At 42.4% G+C, this 18,548-nt stretch overlaps 1 protein-coding gene and 1 long non-coding RNA gene across 2 annotated transcripts in view; one reads left to right on the forward strand and one right to left on the reverse strand.

Annotated features, from left to right (window-relative positions):
• The window catches only part of APBB3 (amyloid beta precursor protein binding family B member 3), a 102,968-nt gene extending 86,596 nt beyond the window's left edge, over positions 1-16,372 (forward strand). Inside the window, exons 8-12 of the mRNA XM_075856286.1 lie at positions 767-854; positions 1,923-2,006; positions 8,496-8,611; positions 10,590-10,772; positions 14,262-16,372. Of these exons, the coding sequence (XP_075712401.1) occupies positions 767-854; positions 1,923-2,006; positions 8,496-8,611; positions 10,590-10,772; positions 14,262-14,492 (702 nt within the window). The 3' untranslated portion in view covers positions 14,493-16,372. The remainder of the gene's footprint in view (positions 1-766; positions 855-1,922; positions 2,007-8,495; positions 8,612-10,589; positions 10,773-14,261) is intronic.
• The window catches only part of LOC142748908 (uncharacterized), a 104,506-nt gene that overhangs the window by 15,380 nt on the left and 70,578 nt on the right, over positions 1-18,548 (reverse strand). The window lies entirely within an intron of this gene.

The following is an 18,548-nucleotide window of genomic DNA, read 5'->3' on the forward strand; positions in this document are numbered from 1 at the left end:
CCACACACAGCCCGCTGCTCCCCTTGTAGATAGCGGCACACTCCCCCCCCCCTTGTAAATAGTGCCACACCCTCCCCTTGTAGATAGTGCCACACACAGCCCGCCACCCCCTTGTAAATAGTGCCACACTCCCCACCCTTTGTAAATAGCACCACACTGTAAACAGAGTGGAGAGTGGTAGCCTACCTCTACCACTCTGCCTGACGTGACTCACCGGAGGAGCCGGGGAGGTCATGTGGTGCAGACAGAGGCGGAGTTCCTTCTGACTAGGGTCGGTGGCAGCCCGGGACTGGACTAGTGAGGTCAGGTGACTGGACTAGTCCACTCCCGGCCGTCACAGACCCCAGTCAGAACGCCGCCGTATGAACTCCTGGCTTTTCCTAACGCTGATCGCTGCTGCTGGTGTCTGACATACAGGGCGCCTATCAGCAGCTATCAGCTGCTCTGCCACGGCGCCACCCCTTTCCTACCACCTAGTTGCGCCTGGGGCACATGCCCCGCCTGCCCCCCTAGCTGTGCCCCTGCTCTCACTTGCCCCCCTCCCTCTATAAGCCAGTGCAAATGAATAGGTCATAAAACATTATAGTGGACAAACCCTTTTAAGTTGTAGACAGGCACTTTGAAAAAAAAAAGTTATTCATCTATATGTCTATTTATCTATATTTATCTCATAATAAGACCAAACTGAGGGTAGTTTCAGTCATACTGCTTATTGTTGCTGTGTATAAAGGACTTTGTATATCATTTCTCATTTACATCCTTTCAGATCATGGCAGAGAGAGCAGTGGCTAATAATACTATCACCCGTTCTGTTACCTTAGAGACAATCTCCCCAGAAGACTTACCTGTACAAGGTGTGTAACGGTCTGTAAAGAGGGGTTGAACAATCACACAGAAAATATTGCCATGCACTACACCTTACAAATCCAAACAATATACCAGAAGATGTATCATTCTACAAGACAGTGAAAATGACACAAATTGCAGCAAATTGATAAAAAAATGTTGTTGCTTTAATGTAAAAATGAATCAACTTTGCAAACAGCCTTGGTTAAAAATATCCTACGGTTTTGTGTACACAGCACCTATGCAGAACTATTTGTCTGCAGTCATGTGTTTCTTCCTTCCACCTGCCCCCTCCTCTATTGTTTGTAGGTTAGCAAGAGGAGGCAGATGGGAGGCAGCAACACATGACTGCAAGACCACATTACACAGGGTTTGTTTGTAATCAGTTTTCATGGAGACCGACAGGTCTGCATAGGAGCTGTATACACAAAACAGTAGAATATTTTTAATTAATACTATTTGCAAAGGTGATTTATATTTTACTTAAAGGGTAACTAAACGTCCAACAAACTTCTGACATGTCATAGTGACTTGTCAGAAGTTTTGATTGGTGGGGGGTCCAAGCAATGAGCCCCCCACCAATTGCTAAAATGAAGCGGCAGAAGTGCTCGTGTGAGCGCTGAGGCGCTTCAGTTCTGATCAGCTTTTTCCGGAAAGCCGATGTATTGGACTACGGGCTCATATACTATCTATTGACCACGTACACTGCTACATTGATTTCCGGAAAAAGACAAACAGAAACAAAGCGGCTCAGCACACACGAGCGCTTCTGCTGCTTCGTTTTAGAGATTGGTGGGGGTCTCAGTGCTCGGACACCCACCAATCAAAACTTCTGACATGTCACTATGACATGTCAGAAGTTTGTTGAACGTTTAGTTACCCTTTAAGATTGATTGCAATACTTAAATTTAATAATCAATCATTTAATAATTTCAATCTAATGTAGTAGGAACTAACTGAAATAATCGGTTAAATGAGTGTAGCGATGCCATGCACCATTATAGCCGTGTTCTGTTCTTTATTCTGTACTGTTATTAATGTAATGGATGACAAATTCAAGTCCCCTCTTGTTCTAGTTGATATTCTGGATACTGTGCGGGAGTCTATTCAGAAATATGAAGTGCTTTACCTTGGCAGCCTGCCTGTCTCAAAGCCAATGGGTGAGTAATTCTACAGATTGTGCTGACGCGGCTACTGCAGGGCGTTCTATACCACAATACCCATGAAAAGAACTAGAGACGGATATATTTATTGGATATTTGTTCTTACCCACCACTTTGTTTAGCGTTACTATTTGTGTTTAACTGAAAGGCCACTTTCACACTGCAGTATTTTGGTCAGTATTTTGCTTCAGTATTTGTAAGCTAAAACCAGGAGTGGGTTCACATCTGCGTCAATGCATTTAGTGTTCTGCTCCGTAGAACAAGGGAATGCCGGACGCAACGGTTCCATTGTAACATGTCCTATCTTTTGCGGAGGCTTTCTACAGCCCAGACACCTTCCCGCAAATATATGGGAAGATGTCCGTATTCAATAGAAGTGAATTGGTCCGTAATTGCGGACCGTAATTACGGTCCGCAATTACGGACAAATTCTACGGTCGTGTGCATGGGGCCTCAAAGTGCTCAAAAGGTGTAAATACTGATTGAGGATAATATGAGAACAGATCTCACACAAAGGTCAGGTGTACAAGGAGATAATGGTTATACTTATGATTATGACTGCTTCTACGACGTTGCTTTTTAATCACAGTAGTTTCGTAATTCATTGTCTCTGCTTAGTCTCCTGCTATTGGTCTTACTCTAAAAATATAGAGTTAATGGGGTTGTCCCATGATAAAAGATTACATTTCTCCGTAAGATCAGGCAAAATCAAAACAATTTTAAATATTTTGGTGTATTTTATTTTGGTGTATTTTATTGTTGCTGTTACATACTTGTTTTTGTGCCCCCTGTTTTCTCTTTTTGTTCCCGCTCAGAACGTCTACCTAATATAAAATATGTCTGGTCCCGGTGGTCACACATGCCCAGTAGCTCAGTCCCATCGCCCGGATCCTCTTGTATACTAGCGGCTGGGTGATTTCTGCTATAGTGCAGGCCAGCAGGTCTAGTGACTAGAACAGCACCTTCTCACCAGAACTGGACACATTGGGTGGACATTCTGAGAGGGAATCAGAATAACACCGGGGGCGCCATAACAAGTATGTAACAAAAATATCTACACACAAAAGGCCCGGTGGTCCCGGTGGTCACACATGCCCAGTAGCTCAGTCCCATCGCCCGGATCCTCTTGTATACTAGCGGCTGGGTGATTTCTGCTATAGTGCAGGCCAGCAGGTCTAGTGACTAGAACAGCACCTTCTCACCAGAACTGGACACATTGGGTGGACATTCTGAGAGGGAATCAGAATAACACCGGGGGCGCCATAACAAGTATGTAACAAAAATATCTACACACAAAAGGCGGGGCAGCATAGTAATAAAATAAGTTACTATATAAAATAATTAAGGCCATTGTAAATTGAAAATATAGTAAAGTAGGCCCATTGTAATGTGGGGTTACTGTTTATGGGTTACAATTTACTGTTCTAAACTTTTGCAGATATTATGTAAGAGAGATCAATACTATAAAAGTGAATGTCTGTTCGTCTGTCCCCCATAGGCAGCCAAACGCCTGAACCATTTGACCACAAATTTGGCACATGGGTACATTGGGTGTCCGGGAAAGATTTCTTAAATTCCCGACCTTGCCGTTGTTCTCTGTTATCAGTCATGTCTGCTTGTCTGTCCTCTATAGGCATCCAAACACCTGAACCATTTGACCCCAAATTTGGCATATAGGTACATCGGGTGCCTGGGAAGATTTTCGCAATGGTCCTGACCTTGCCGTTGTTTTCTGTTCCCAGCCATTATCACAGGATCACAATCCAATACTATAAAAGCGAATACAGACATTCGCTTTTATATTATAGATGTTTTTATCTGGCCATAGCAGGTAGTGCACAGTACTAGATAATCCTAGATGGCAAGGTACAGTGCAGGCATTGCCCATAGCAACCAATCAGATTACTACTTTCATTTTCAAAGGAAGCTTGGAATTATGAGGGCTGGAATTATTGCACTTTACTAGATAATCCGAGCTGCTCAAAACTTCTCAGCAAACTCGGGCCCGGATTTCTCAGCACCAGATCAGACAGGTGGCTCTCAGAGGCGCAGGGACTCCTGCCAAAACCCAGGCCAGAAATCAGCTGATAGAGCACATCATGTTGTTTAGCGTGCTGATGTGTGATGATCCAACCATAGTCTATGGCCAATATAGATTGGTTGTGATTGGAAAGATGGAAATTCCATTAACTTAACGTTCTCTGGAAGCATTAGACCGAACACTAAGAGACTTAAGAGATAAAACCCAACTTATGGGTGGGGCCTTGGCCTTCCTACAGGTGACTTCAGGCAGACCTTGCCTATAATACCAAAGGGAACCATGTCTGATGAGCTGAATGCATGTCTTAAGGCATCTCTACTCTGACATCAGGTTCAGGGACTTACTTTGACAACCAACATGAGAGCAAATATTTTTGGAGATGAATCTGCTCGGCAATTCCCCCAATTGCTTCTCATGCTTCGCAATGGTGTAGTCCAACAAGATGCAGATGACAATATACCACTTATTGTTGATTTCTGCAGGGCTATAGTCACCTGAGCACCTCAAAAGAGCAGTGTTCCCTGAAATTGGCATTCAGTTTAACAAAGGAAGAACTGCTTACCATGATTAGATATTTCAGAGAGCTATTTTGCTCCAAGACATGATGCGGTAAACGCAATCTACTTGCAAATTCTTAAGGAGTTGCCAGAATTAGTTTAGTCTTACAAATCTATTGGCACCACAATAAATCCAGAACAGATGGTGCAGTACCCAGTTGTGATTTTAAACTCTTTCGAACCAACTGGAATGCCTCCTCATCACTTAGATCTAAAGGATGGTGCTCCAGTTATTCTCTTGAGAAATCTGGGTTCACCAAGACTGGGTAATGGAATCAGAATGTGCGTGAAAACCAATGCCATCCCCATGTGCTTGAAGTAATAATCCTTACTGAATGTTCTGATGGAGCAGAAGTTTTCATTCCACAAATTCCACTGAATAACTCAGATGAAACAAACCTTTTATACGATTACAGTTTCCACTTAAAGAGGCTCTGTCATCAGATTTTGCAACCCCTATCTGCTATTGCAGCAGATAGGCGCTGCAATGTAGATTACAGTAACGTTTTTATTTTTAAAAAACGAGCATTTTTGGCCAAGTTATGACCATTTTTGTATTTATGCAAATGAGGCTTGCAAAAGTACAACTGGGCGTGTTGAAAAGTAAAAGTACAACTGGGCGTGTATTATGTGCGTACATCGGGGCGTGTTTACTACTTTTACTAGCTGGGCGTTCTGATGAGAAGTATCATCCACTTCTCTTCAGAACGCCCAGCTTCTGGCAGATCACGCTGTGACGTCACTTCCCCAGGTCCTGCATCGTGTCGGCCACATCGGCACCAGAGGCTACAGTTGATTCTGCAGCAGCATCAGCGTTTGCAGGTAAGTAGCTACATCGATTTACCTGCAAACGCCGATGCTGCTTCAGAATCATCTGTAGCCTCTGGTGCCGATGTGTCCTCGCTCGTCTGACACGATGCAGGACCTGTGAGTGACGTCACAGATCTGCACTGCCAGAAGCTGGGCGTTCTGAAGAGAAGTGGATGATACTTCTATACACAACTCCCAGCTAGTAAAAGTAGTAAACACGCTCCGATGTACGCACATAATACACGCCCAGTTGTACTTTTACTTTTAAACACACCCAGTTGTACTTTTGCAAGCCTCATTTGCATAAATACAAAAATGGTCATAACTTGGCCAAAAATGCTCGTTTTTAAAAAATAAAAACGTTACTGTTATCTACATTGCAGCGCCTATCTGCTGCAATAGGAGATAGGGGTTGCAAAATCTGGTGACAGAGCCTCTTTAAGCTATTATTTGCACTGATGATAAATAAGGCCGAATGCCAATCATTACAGGTGGCTGGCAAAAATGTGGACTCTGCATCTTTCTCGCATTGACAATTGTATGTTACCTTTTCCAGAGTTTGATCAGGTAAAAATCTTTATGTCTATGCAACTGGCAATAAAACAGCCAATGTTGTTTATCAACTGTCTCTGTGAAAGAGTCTTATGACGCCATCACCTACCAATTTAGCTGTTAGGTATTTAGGAGGTTAAAAATTAAATAAACAGTGTGTAACTGCTGGGGTATAAAGAGCTACTAGCTATTTCCCCGTGTACAAAAAAAACGAGGGAATGGAATTGGAACCATTGGAACAGACCCAATGAACACACAAACAAACAGAACGATACAAAATACCCCGGCAGCGGAGGGGTACTTTTTCTAATATATATATATTTATAGGACTAACTGTAGACCAAAGTAACAGCACCAGGACTTCAGGATGGTTTAATTACCACAACATGAGCGATGTTTCGGTACATATCTGAACCTTTCTCAAGCCTGTGTGAACCGAAACGTCTCACTTTGTGGTGATTAAACCAACATTTCTTCATTTATCCTGAAGCCTGGTGCTGTTACTTTGGTCTACTGTTATTCTCATCCGTTTCTAATCAAGGAGTTGATTCATCCTTTGTGGTAATGTGCACATAGCCCGATCTACAGCATTTTAGGAGTGCTGAGTTCTTCTGCCCACCAAAAGTTCAGAAGCACCCTTATAACTTTTGAATGGCTCGAGATAGAGGGTTGAAATTTGGTGCGATTTAATGGGATCATAAAATCTACCAGTTAATGGCAAAAAAAAAACACCCCACCCCCTTGGGTTCAGCAAAATCTTAAATGGCACAGAGGGTCGAGTGGGGGTTCATTTGAAAGCTTTTTTCAATACAAAAACTATTCTGCAATCGATTTTGAGATAGGATTTTTTTTTGCTGAGATATTTAACTTTAAAGTTATCATCTTCATTATCGGCCACCGCCTGTGTTCGCATTGCCCAAAATGTACCGCGTGGGTAAAATCCTAAATGTTTATGGGCGCGTGTGCGTTTGAGCTGGAAATGTCACATCAAGGTGACTTTAAATTACGTATTATTATAATTGGCCTCGGCGATACAAAATGGACCTTGTCTACGATTGTAACATGATTTTATATGTACACATTTCGGTAGTCGCTCGTGTATTTCAGGGAACGCTATTTCGGAGAGTAATTTTAATTTTTGTACATTTCTATTGTCATATCACAAAATGCATTTGACCAAAACGGAAAGGATCACTTTATTGATGATGAGAGGGTATGACAAAGAAAAAATAAGATCCTATCGAGAAGTAGCGGCTTTATTCAATGCCAATTATCCTATCCGTGATCCAATTTCATTGTTAACTGTTAAAAGAACTGTTCATCATTTCGAAATAACCTGTTCAATTAAAGACGCACCAAGATCTGGAAGACCTAAACATGCTAGTAATTGTCACAGGGGGGTCTGTGGACCCACTGTGCGTACCACATTGGCGGTAAGGCAGCTGGCCAACAGGGTGCAGGTGAAAGTCTATAGTTCGTATAGGTACCTGTGGCAGCTCAGACAGTAGCAGGGCAGGCTCGACTGGGACTAGGCAGCAGGCAGACGTCAGGCGAGGTGAAGCAGGTCAGATGTGGATACAGCACGACACGACTTTGGCACAGCACTGTGCTCGACCAGGAAGGTATGGAATGCTAGGAACAGGGACAGGAACTGGAATAGGTACAGGTACAGGTAACACACTAGGAGGTGTAGACAGACTAGGAATAAAAAACAAAGCTCAGGCGTGGGAGGATGTGGCTGGGACCTTCTTATAGCCCAGGGTGCTCTGATGCAATCAGCTCAACTACCAACATGCGTGCGCTCTGGCTTCTCAAGTCTGGACTGAGCTCGTAAGCGCACACTGGTGGTCACTGTGGAGCAGGACGGCCGTATGTGCAGACATCTCTTGAGGGAAGGGCGTCGACTGAATGGAAGGAGTTTGTGGTCAGTGACCACGGACGTTACAGTAATGAGGAAGAAGCTTTAGATGTTCTGCTCACTGTACATGATAATCCTCATACATCTGTCTTGAGTGGAGCACAACAAGCGACTACCAAAAAGTGTACACATGAAATCATGTTACAATCGTAGACAAGGTCCATTTTGTATCACCAAGGCCGATTATAATAATACGTAATTTAAAGTCACCTGATGTGACATTCCCAAGCTCACGCACACGCGCTCACAAACATTTAGGATTTTACCCGCGTGGTACATTTTGGGCTATCTCAAAATCGTTTGCAGCATCGTTTTTGTATTGAAAAGAGCTTTCAAATGAGCCCCCACTCTACCCCCGGTGCCATTTAAGATTTTGCTAAACCCCGCCCACCCCACCGCCCCCAAGGGGTTAGGGGTGTTTTTTGTTTTTTTGCGTTAACTGGTAGATTTTATGACCCCATTAAATCCCACCAACTCTCAACCCTCTACCTCGAGCCGTTCAAAAGTTATGAGGGTGTTCTGGAACTTTTGGTGGGCACTGTATATATATATCATAGAGAGAAAGAGAGAGTAAGCCCTGAGCCAAAATGTCTCTCTTATTCCTGCAGGGATGGATGTCTTAAATGATACAATAGAGAACATGATCAGTACCACACTCAGGGAACAGTGGACAGAAGGTGTCATTGAAGTGACTGATACGGTGGTTGCAGTACATCACAGAGAGGTAACTCTGTCTCATTTCTTTATATAATCCAATGTGTGTCCCATCCTCATGACAGCGCTTCCTCTAAAGTCTTTGCATGGAGGCCATCGGATGGAGCCACTAATGTGTGTCATAAAGGAGCCTATGAAGGAGCAAAGTTTGAACTTGCTTTGTATCTCTGTTTCTGAGAAAATTAAAGTTAAATATATTTCTCCTTTACTTAAGATTTTTACGATCATATGAAGATTAAAAGTAAAAATTGTATTAGGTTGGCAAATCCCAAGGCGCCACTGGAGCTACAGGGCTCTAGTGTTTCTCACTTGTATACAAAAACCGATTGATTAGTTGGTGGTCTGATATAAAAGTTGTCTAATCCTGGCTGTAAGTGCAGGAGGGAGGCTGCCAAGGTAGGGATAAATATAATTCCTTTTTCCACGTTAGGAAGTGGCATATCTGTGAATTTTTTGTTTACCCCTTAAAGAAAACCCGTCACTAGGTTTGGAGCCACTAAACCACCAGCATAAAGTTATGCAGCTGGGGTTTTGCTTTCCAAACATGCCCAACTCAAAACCGTCCGTTTTGGCAATAGTTAGTAGACGAACTTAAAAGTCACCGAAATTAGTCAAGGAGAATAGTCCAGTGGTGTCGAGCGCATTTCGCAGTGTACTGGCTTCAAGTGCGCAATGCACATGCGCCCGATACCGCTGAATTCATCTCCCGGACTTATCCCGTTAATTTGTACGTTCTTTTACTAAATATTGACAAAATCTATGATTTTGACACCGGCATATTTAGTACATTAAACCCCAGCTGCATAACTACATGCTGGTGTTTTCGTGGCTTCAAACCAAGTGTGAAGTAGTTTTTAAGATCTGGCCTATTTTGGTATATAAAACTACAGAAAGCACTTTTTTTTTTAAAGACAAGTGTTCTTTAACATCATAGTTGCATAATTTTACATTAGACAGATCTAACATTTTTTTATTTTTTTTTCGGGGCCGCGTTTCCCAGTACGGGAAGTGTCTTGAGTGGTGCAGTATTCGTTTCATGGAAATGAGTCAGCAGTCTAGAATAGTGTCTAATATAATTGCATATACACTTATCCTTCTTCCAAAGTCAGCACCATTAGAAAAATTAATTGGGAATCCTTTCAAGATTGCGGTGGAGGCTCGGTGGTGATGCAGCAAAAGAACTGCAGAAAAGTAGAATTACTTATTAGGTCCAGTGTAGGTCATAAACCAATGGCTATGTTGTGTCGCAGTGGAGTGCTAGCCTAAATGGAATGCTATATATAGATAGGTGCATTGCTGCTATACATATGCATTATTTACACACAGTGCTACACACTCACCATCCCCATACCCAGTCACATGAACAAATCTACACGAAGTGCAAAAACAGATACAAATATAATAAGCACGAAAATAAATCTATCACGCCCATCTTAGCCTGCTGCACCATAACTTTGATACCTACACCCCACCAGAGGCGAACACCTACAACAGAGGGCCCTAGTGCAAGAACAGCATATTCCATTGTTTTCCTGCTAACAATTTATTCACATCATTAACTACTTTATTCACATCAGAGACACAGGTTTTTCCCACAGATTTATACAGAATTTGTTTTCAATGCATGCTGTAATGCAGATCTGTATGGACTCCGCTGTAAAGGGTCAGTGCAACATGGCTTGGTTTAACATATGCTGCCAAAATCCAACTTGAGATCTGACTATTATGATTGTGTACAGTGGTACAAAGAGAGTTTCGATGTAGAGATTTTTCTTTAGGATGTGAATCATTCCTTTATAACATTGTGCCAATAGGAGCCCATACGTGAACCATGGACTGTTGACATGCCATATAAGACACAAATGTTTAACATGACAGACGGATTGCAATCACTATAGCAGCGATCGTCTATGTTTTCTTGGGCTATTATATATTCTTTGTGAAATTCTTCAACGCATAGTAACAGTTTTGTATTTTGTGTGTTATAGGTTATTGAAGAGGAACCTGTCTGGGAGTGTGAAGTTCGCTATGTGACATTTATGGGAATTGGTCAAGACCCGCACACGTTTGCATTAATTGTGGATACAGGCAAACAGTGTTTCCAGTGTACAGTGTTTTGGTGTGAACCAAATGCAGGATATGTATCTGAGGCTGTGCAGGCTGCATGTATGGTGAGTGTTGCTTCTATACCGATGTAGCAAAGAAATTTGCTGCTTGTCACAACTAATCACCATATCACAATGTGTGACACAAAGCACGTAGCAAAGTGTAATCCTCAACATAGAAATGGTTAAACATCAGCACACGTTCCAGGTGTAGAATAAAAAAACTTTACACTTTATTTGTCAATTCAGCCAGTCACAAACGGCAACGTTTCGACCCATATTGGATAGAGGGTCTTTCTCAAGGCTAATACAATGTCTAAAAACATCTTTCTCAAGGCTAATACAATGTCTAAAAACATCCTCTTAAATATTAGGTGTAGAAAATCACATGATACATTTAAACCAATTGCAATAGTAATACGTCACATAGGTAATCACACAGTTGTATAATTAGTTATATAAACATCATCTCTAAACAAAAGTGTCAAAATTATTTGTAATATGCATATCTCATAAAAAATACACTTAGAAATTCCCAAAACATTTATAAAGAATTAGGGAAAAGAAGGGGAATAGCTCACCACACCACAGCGCCCAGCAGTGTTTCCAAGAGCATACTGAGCATGTCTCCGAATTAACATAATGTTGCCGATACATGAGCAACCAATAGAGACTATTAATGTCACAGTCTATGCAAAAGTCCATACAAAGTTCATAGCGCAAGGGTACCTGAGATAGTCCAGAAGGTAGCAGAGGCTTTGGCGCGGTTGTGATTTGACGTAGCAGGTAGCGCCAGCTGATACCAGGAGTGGCAGATGGCATCAGACGTGATGTAACAGCAGGTGTGGCAGGTGACACCAGACGAGGTGTATAACAGCAGGCGTGGCAACTACACAACACAAGTCCAACACTAGAAATGCTCAGGGACAAACACAGCATAGGATACAGGTAGCAGGGTCCGGGAACACTGGGAGAAGGATACAGCTAAGGGACCATTTGCAATGCGAACATGGGTAGACAACAACAATGCTCAGGCAAGGAGTGAAAGGGCAGGGCCCTTTTTATAGTCCAGGGTGATCTAGGAAATAATCAATTACATATGCGCAGGCTAGCCCTTTAAAGACCGGGAACAAGCGCGCGCCCCAGCGGACGTTACAGGACGGAGCGGCCGAATGCACTGACGTCTCCGGGGAAGGAGACGTTCGCCACAGGAGGGAGGTCTGCGCGTTAGCAGTTAAGGGGAGGCGGCGGTCTGCGTCCGCGGCCATAACAACTATCAAGCAGTGAAGATCCCTGGTCACACAGTGAGATTCAATCGTACGATTAAATATCTAATCCCCATCTCAAATACTAATCTAATACCCAGCGAGCAAAAGATCCCACTGAGCATGTACCTGGCTTGTAACATGTTGCAGCGAAGGACGCGGTAACCAAGCAACAAGGGTCACATGACTTCAACCAATGGAATCAAAGAGAAGTGGAAGTTGTATAGTTTCATTCCCAAATTGTGTTTACAAAAGTGTAGTTAGAGATACTCGTGGATAGTCCAGAGTGAAGGTATATGAGTCCGCTCCAAACTTTAGACCTTCCAACAGGAATCCCCTATTGATTACAAGAAACAATCTTTGTGACTGTATGATTCCACAAATAAAGGGCACATTTTTTTTGATTCTACACCTGGAGACGGGTGCTGCTGTATAACCATTTCTATGTTGAGGATTACATCATGTCAGATTGGGTTTATCTGACCTAACAGTGTAACACCGCTCCTGTCACCGGGATCTGTGCTGCTTTAAAAATCTTTATTTTTTTTACAAAGCAAATTTGGTGACATATTTATGCCATGTGTAAAACATTTATACAAGGTGAAATCTTAAAAAAAAGTTCCATAGTTCGGTCCCATGTATGTGTTGCTTGTAGCTGATCATAACTGTGATATCACGTAATTTGATATTTTGTTACTAGAGAACGTTTTAGTGCTCAAGCTCCATGTTGTTGATACAGCCAGTTTAGCATTAGCATCCATGCTAGGTGAGTGAGAGATATGATTTCTAAGGTTTTTTTTGTGGTCAAAAGGCTCTTTATTAACTGAGTTTCATTGTGAATTTGTAGCTGTACATAGCCTTGATGTCATGACAGTAAAATATATGCAGAAATTATGCCATGATTTTATTAATGACTGCGGCCTATTCGAAAAAAAAAACAACATCTGATGACACCTGAGCGAAGATTATGAGTATGTACAGATGTAGCAGAGAGGAATGTGCTATTTGGCACAACTTTTTGTAATATCATTAGTTGTATACAGTACAGACCTGCAGGTAACCTACTTGTATCAACCTATCTTGTTGCACACATATGATGCAGTCCTAAAGACTAATATTTTTTATTTGTCTCTGCTACATGTGAATATGTCGTGATATATCGCAATTCAATTTCTTAGAACTATTTCTTGACCACTATATTATAATGTGTTTTTTGTTTTTTTACTATGTCAGTCTCTGTTGCACTACTGCGGATACCTGTGAATGTAGCCCAGAACTGCATTAAAGGGGTTTGCCCACAAACCTTATTATTCAAATCCTTATGGCCATGAATTGTTAACGTGGGCAATATTAGTTTTAGCTGCTTACTTTACATATTTTCAGCATCTATACTCGCGCAATCATAGATAGAAGAGCGCCTCACGATCAGATCCAAGGGCAACAGAGAGACACAATAGGACTTCTGACAGTGAAACATTATGTTGCTAATTCCGAAACTCTGTATTTTGTTTCATTAGTTCCAGTTGACAAAATATATAACTTTAATTGCCTATAATTTTACCTAGTATTATGTTTGTGGGCAAACCCGTTTATAGGGGTTATCCAGGACTTTTCAAAAGTGGCAGCGGGGGATGGCATTACATAATAAACTAATAAATACTCACCCAATAAGTGCCCTCCCCGCTCCAGCACTGAGGACCCATTCTCTGCCGCTTCAGTCCCTGAAGCTTCTGCAGCAGTCACGTGTCGTTCATCGGTCATGTGCCGCTGCAGCCAATCGCTGGCCTCAACAGCGCGTGAACAATGAATGATACGTTACTGCTGCAGGAGCTTTCAGGATCGGAGCGCCGGAGAACAGGACCTCAGTGCTGGAGCTGGCGGGGCACTTTAGAGGGTGAGTATTTTTAGGTTTATTATGTAATGCCATGCTCTTTCCTGCTACCAATTTTGAAAAATCCAGGATAACATCTTTAACAATTCTTTGGGCTTCAGAGCTGAAATCTCCTAACATTACTTGCTGGCTCAATCCTTTCACTGAGTTTGCCCAGTGATTCATCTTTATATCTAAAACCGTGGAGTTGTTTAATGACGGAAAAATGAACTTTCTCACTGCATTATAGGAGCTTCACTAATTTAAGGAATCAGTCGACCTGCTTGTTGACTGTTTTCAATGGCAAACACCATAATTGTGAATGCAAGATGATACAAAAATTGTCATGTATATAACTAATGTTGTGTATTGAAATGGAAATGGTGTATGTTCCTAATCACATGTTTTTGGGTTAAATAGGTACAATATCAAAAATGTGTGGTGGCCTCATCATCATCAAGGATTAAATCAAAAGGCGGAAATGGAAAATCCCTCTTGAAAATAAAGAGGACTACATCTGTTGACTCCCCAATTTCACCGTTCAATTCGGCAGGTCACACTCTTCAGAAGAATGGGGGAACAAGTAAAAGAAGAGGAGTCATGGCTTTCTTTGAAGCATTTAAGCAGAGGCATGTCAGGCATAATCCGTAGAGCAGATTAGTTATGCAGGAAAGGTCACCCTGTTCTAGATATTTTAGAATGTTTCTTGTTTTCTGTAATTTCAGATTTAATAACTACATTTATTATATCTACTTGACTACAGGCAAATTCAGGTGCTGGAATTCTATAAACTACATCACTAATAGTATGGTATGCAAGAAACGATTGGTGAGAAGAAACAAGACTGTGGGTCAAGAGAGAGAGAGAGAGGAGAGAGAGAGAATAGCGAGAGAGAGAGAGAAGAGCGAGAGAGGGGAGAGAGGAGAGAGAGGGAGAGTGAGAGAGAGAGAGAAGAGCGAGAGAGAGAGAGAGAGGGAGAGAGAGAGAGAGAGAGAGAATCTCTAAGTTAAATCTCAGCAACTTTATAGAAATATGTTGTGACAAATTTATGACTGCATTTTCCCCCTTTGATAAATCTGTCACGACATATGTCACTGCTATTAACTTTCACATTGGCTAAAATTACAGCACTTTTTTTTTTACGTCAGGGGCTGTGTAGATTAAAGATGGCCACTTTTTGCTCCACTTTATAAACTGATGTGCAAATGGTTAATAATATGTCATCCAGCAGATTAGACACTATTTTGGAATAAAATGCGCCCAAAAATTGTGCAAATACATTGATAAATGTGAGACATTCAGTTTAACACAAAAATTCTGACTGCACGCACATGCCACTAGGGGAAGCATAGAAGATTTCTACATATAAATTATACATTTAACTCAATGCTAAGGCCCCATGCACACAACCGTAAAAATTCTCCGTGATTGCGGACCGTAATGCGATCCGTAATTACGGACAACTTTTCGTATCGCTACGGATGGGTTTCCGTGCCGTAGAACTGTGCCGGGAATTATGGAGCATGTCCTATTTTTCGTGTTTTACAGGCCGTGCTCCCATACTTTGTATGGGAACACAGCCCGAAAATGCGGGCAGCCGCCAGCAGCCGGCTGTGCCCGCAATCGCGGGCCGTGATTACGGGCACGGCCATGTGCATGGGGCCTTAATCAGTATGCAGTAGGCTTCTAAGCTCCCCTAGTGGCAGCTTCAGTCAGAAAGAATTTATCTGCAGGGGATTTTGAGCTCTGTATCAGAAAAAAGTTGCAATGGATATAAAGATATATTATAAAATAAATCAACACAGAATGTTGGACCTAAAATTACATGAGATCCACTTTAAAGGGTAAAGATGAATGAGACCCAGTAATTTTATCAGCTATTGAAGACAAACCTTATGAATCCTGATTGTTGCTGAGGACTACTACTCCACACGGCCCTTTGCACATTATACCAACACGTCTTGTGTTCCTATAGACAACTGTAGAGGAGAATACTGACATGCAGCCTTGGTAATCCTTTAATGTGATTCTTTGTCGAGTAAAGCATAGAAAATGTGTTCTGGAAGCTTTAATTGTCTATGGCAGGTTGTCATCCTTCATCAATAAACAAAGGCGCTATGACTATCTGTGACCTTTACATAGAGAGACTACCCATTTTGTAGACTGATGGTATATAGTAAAGGAACTAGAAAACATAAAGTGCCTCAAACCTTAGTAGTGAAAAGATGGATGGTATCTGATAAATATATAATGAGTTAAGCACGCAAAATGGCTCCAGTTCAGGGGACAATTCCAAAACTGGCTGTGCCAAGGGATGATAAACATCTGCCAAGCTGCAAGTTGACCCTACCTTGTATAAAAAGCAGATGTAAGGTAAGCTTGTGTTAATGCAAATATGTAGTGAAATAGATACTATAAATGTTATTCCTGATCAATATTACAGAGCTGCACTGTAAAATATGCTTACACTGTAAATAGATGCACCACTAGTTTCTCAGTGGACTTGTTCTTAATAAATTTTGGGGCATTGAAAAAAATGTTTTTTTTAAAGGTAATTTTATTAAGACCTCATAGTAAAACAATGGTACAAATACCAAAGGGTAAAATCCGGAGCGTTGCTGTAAAGGATCTGCCAGGCACAACTTCTGTGTATACGCCCATAGGTAATCAGTCTGCACCTGAGTCTATGTCTCTGAGACTGACTCCATCTTCCACCACTCAGGATGGCAGGCTTAGGAGTGGGAGAGCCTATCGCAGCCTGGCCAGACGGAGCTAGCTCCCGCCCTCTGTCTATTTATACCTGCCTTTCCTGTTCCTCCTTTGCTTGTGATTCTTCTCGTGTGGTTTCCTGGCCCAGCTACAGCTTCTACTATTTGATCCTGCTCCATACTGACCCTGGCTTACTGACTACACTCCTGCTCTGCGTTTGGTACCTCGTGCACTCCTGGTTTGACTCGGCTCGTTCACCACTCTTGTTGCTCACGGTGTTGCCGTGGGCAACTGCCCCATTTCCCTTAGCTTTGTGTACCCTTGTCTGTTTGTCTCGTGCACTTACTGAGCGTAGGGACCGCCGCCCAGTTGTACCCCGTCGCCTAGGGCGGGTCATTGCAAGTAGGCAGGGACAGAGTGGCGGGTAGATTAGGGCTCACTTGTCCGTTTCCCTACCCCCATCATTACAGTTGCACATAGCAAGTAATACAATAGTAACTAGTGTACATGGTCAGTTATTAACAAAAAGCACACGGATACATTTCTTACATATTGATATTCATATAGGTTGATATACAAAACAAACCACCTTTCCTTATCAGCAGTACATATATAATAAAATCTGGCGCGGACTAGTCAAAGGGAGAATTTCAATGGAGGAATGGGGGACCAAACAGAGACGTCAGAACCTCCAGGTCCAGTCAACCTGGGCTATGTCAAGCCTATGAGCTGGTATGAGGGTTGGCTATCCAAGAACTCCACACTTTCATAAATCAGGACATCCACGTGCTTCATAAGTAAGTTTAAAAAGTGGCAGGGCAGACTTTACTAACGTAAACCATGCTGACAATGTAGAAGTATAGTTTTTTTTCAGCGAAAATAATAGGAGCATCATGAGAGACCTAACCGTCACAGTAGGTATAAGTTCTTCCACCAGTAATAAAAGGCAAGTTCTAGGTTCAAGTATACGAGGGAGTCCTACTTTAAAGAAGCTCTGTCACTATATTGTACATGATGTGATCGGCACTGTAACATAGATTACAGCAGTGTTTTTTATTTAGAAAAACGATCATTTTTGACGTTATGACTATATTAGCTTTATGCTAATGAGTTTCTTAATGAACAACTGGGCGTGTTTTACTTTTTGGCCAAGTGGGCGTTGTATAGAGGAGTGTATGACACTGACCAATCAGCGTCATACACTTCTCTCCATTCATTTACACTACACATAGCGATATAGCTATATCGCTATGTGCAGCCACATAAACACACTATAATTGTAATGACAGGGATAGGGAAACAGACAAGTGAGCCCTAATCTACCCGCCACTCAGTCCCTGCCTACTTGCAACGACCCGCCCTAGGCGACGGGGTACAACTGGGCGACGGTCCCTACACTCAGTAAGTGCACGACAGACAAGGAAACACAGAACAAAGGGAAACGGGGCAGTTGCCCACGGCAACACCGTGAGCAACAAGAGTGGTGAACGAGCCGAGTCAAACCAGGAGAGTACGAGGTGCCAAACGCAGAGCAGGAGAGTAGTGAACAAGCCGAGTCAAACCAGGAGTGTACGAGGTACCAAACGCAGAGCAGAAGAGTAGTCAGTAAGCCAGGGTCAATACGAAGCAGGGACAAGTAGTTAAAGAAGCTGCAGCAGGGCCAGGAAACCAACAGAGAAGAATCACAAGCAAGGAGGAACAGGAAAGGCAGGTATAAATAGACAGAGGGCGGGAGCTAGCTCCGTCTGGCCAGGCTGTGATAGGCTCTCCCACTCCTAAGCCTGCCATCCTGAGTGGTGGAAGATGGAGTCAGTCTCACAGACATAGAAGCAGGTGCAGACTGATTACCTATGGGCGTGGATACAGAAGCTGTGCCTGGCAGATCCATAACAATAATGTTACTGCAGTGTCCTGACAATGAATATACATTACCTCCAGCCAGGACGTGATGTGTATTCAGAATCCTGTCACTGTTCTGTAGCGTCTCTGTGATATTTA

This window comes from Rhinoderma darwinii, chromosome 3 (assembly GCF_050947455.1).
Source record: "Rhinoderma darwinii isolate aRhiDar2 chromosome 3, aRhiDar2.hap1, whole genome shotgun sequence".
Taxonomy (NCBI): Eukaryota; Metazoa; Chordata; class Amphibia; order Anura; family Rhinodermatidae; genus Rhinoderma; species Rhinoderma darwinii.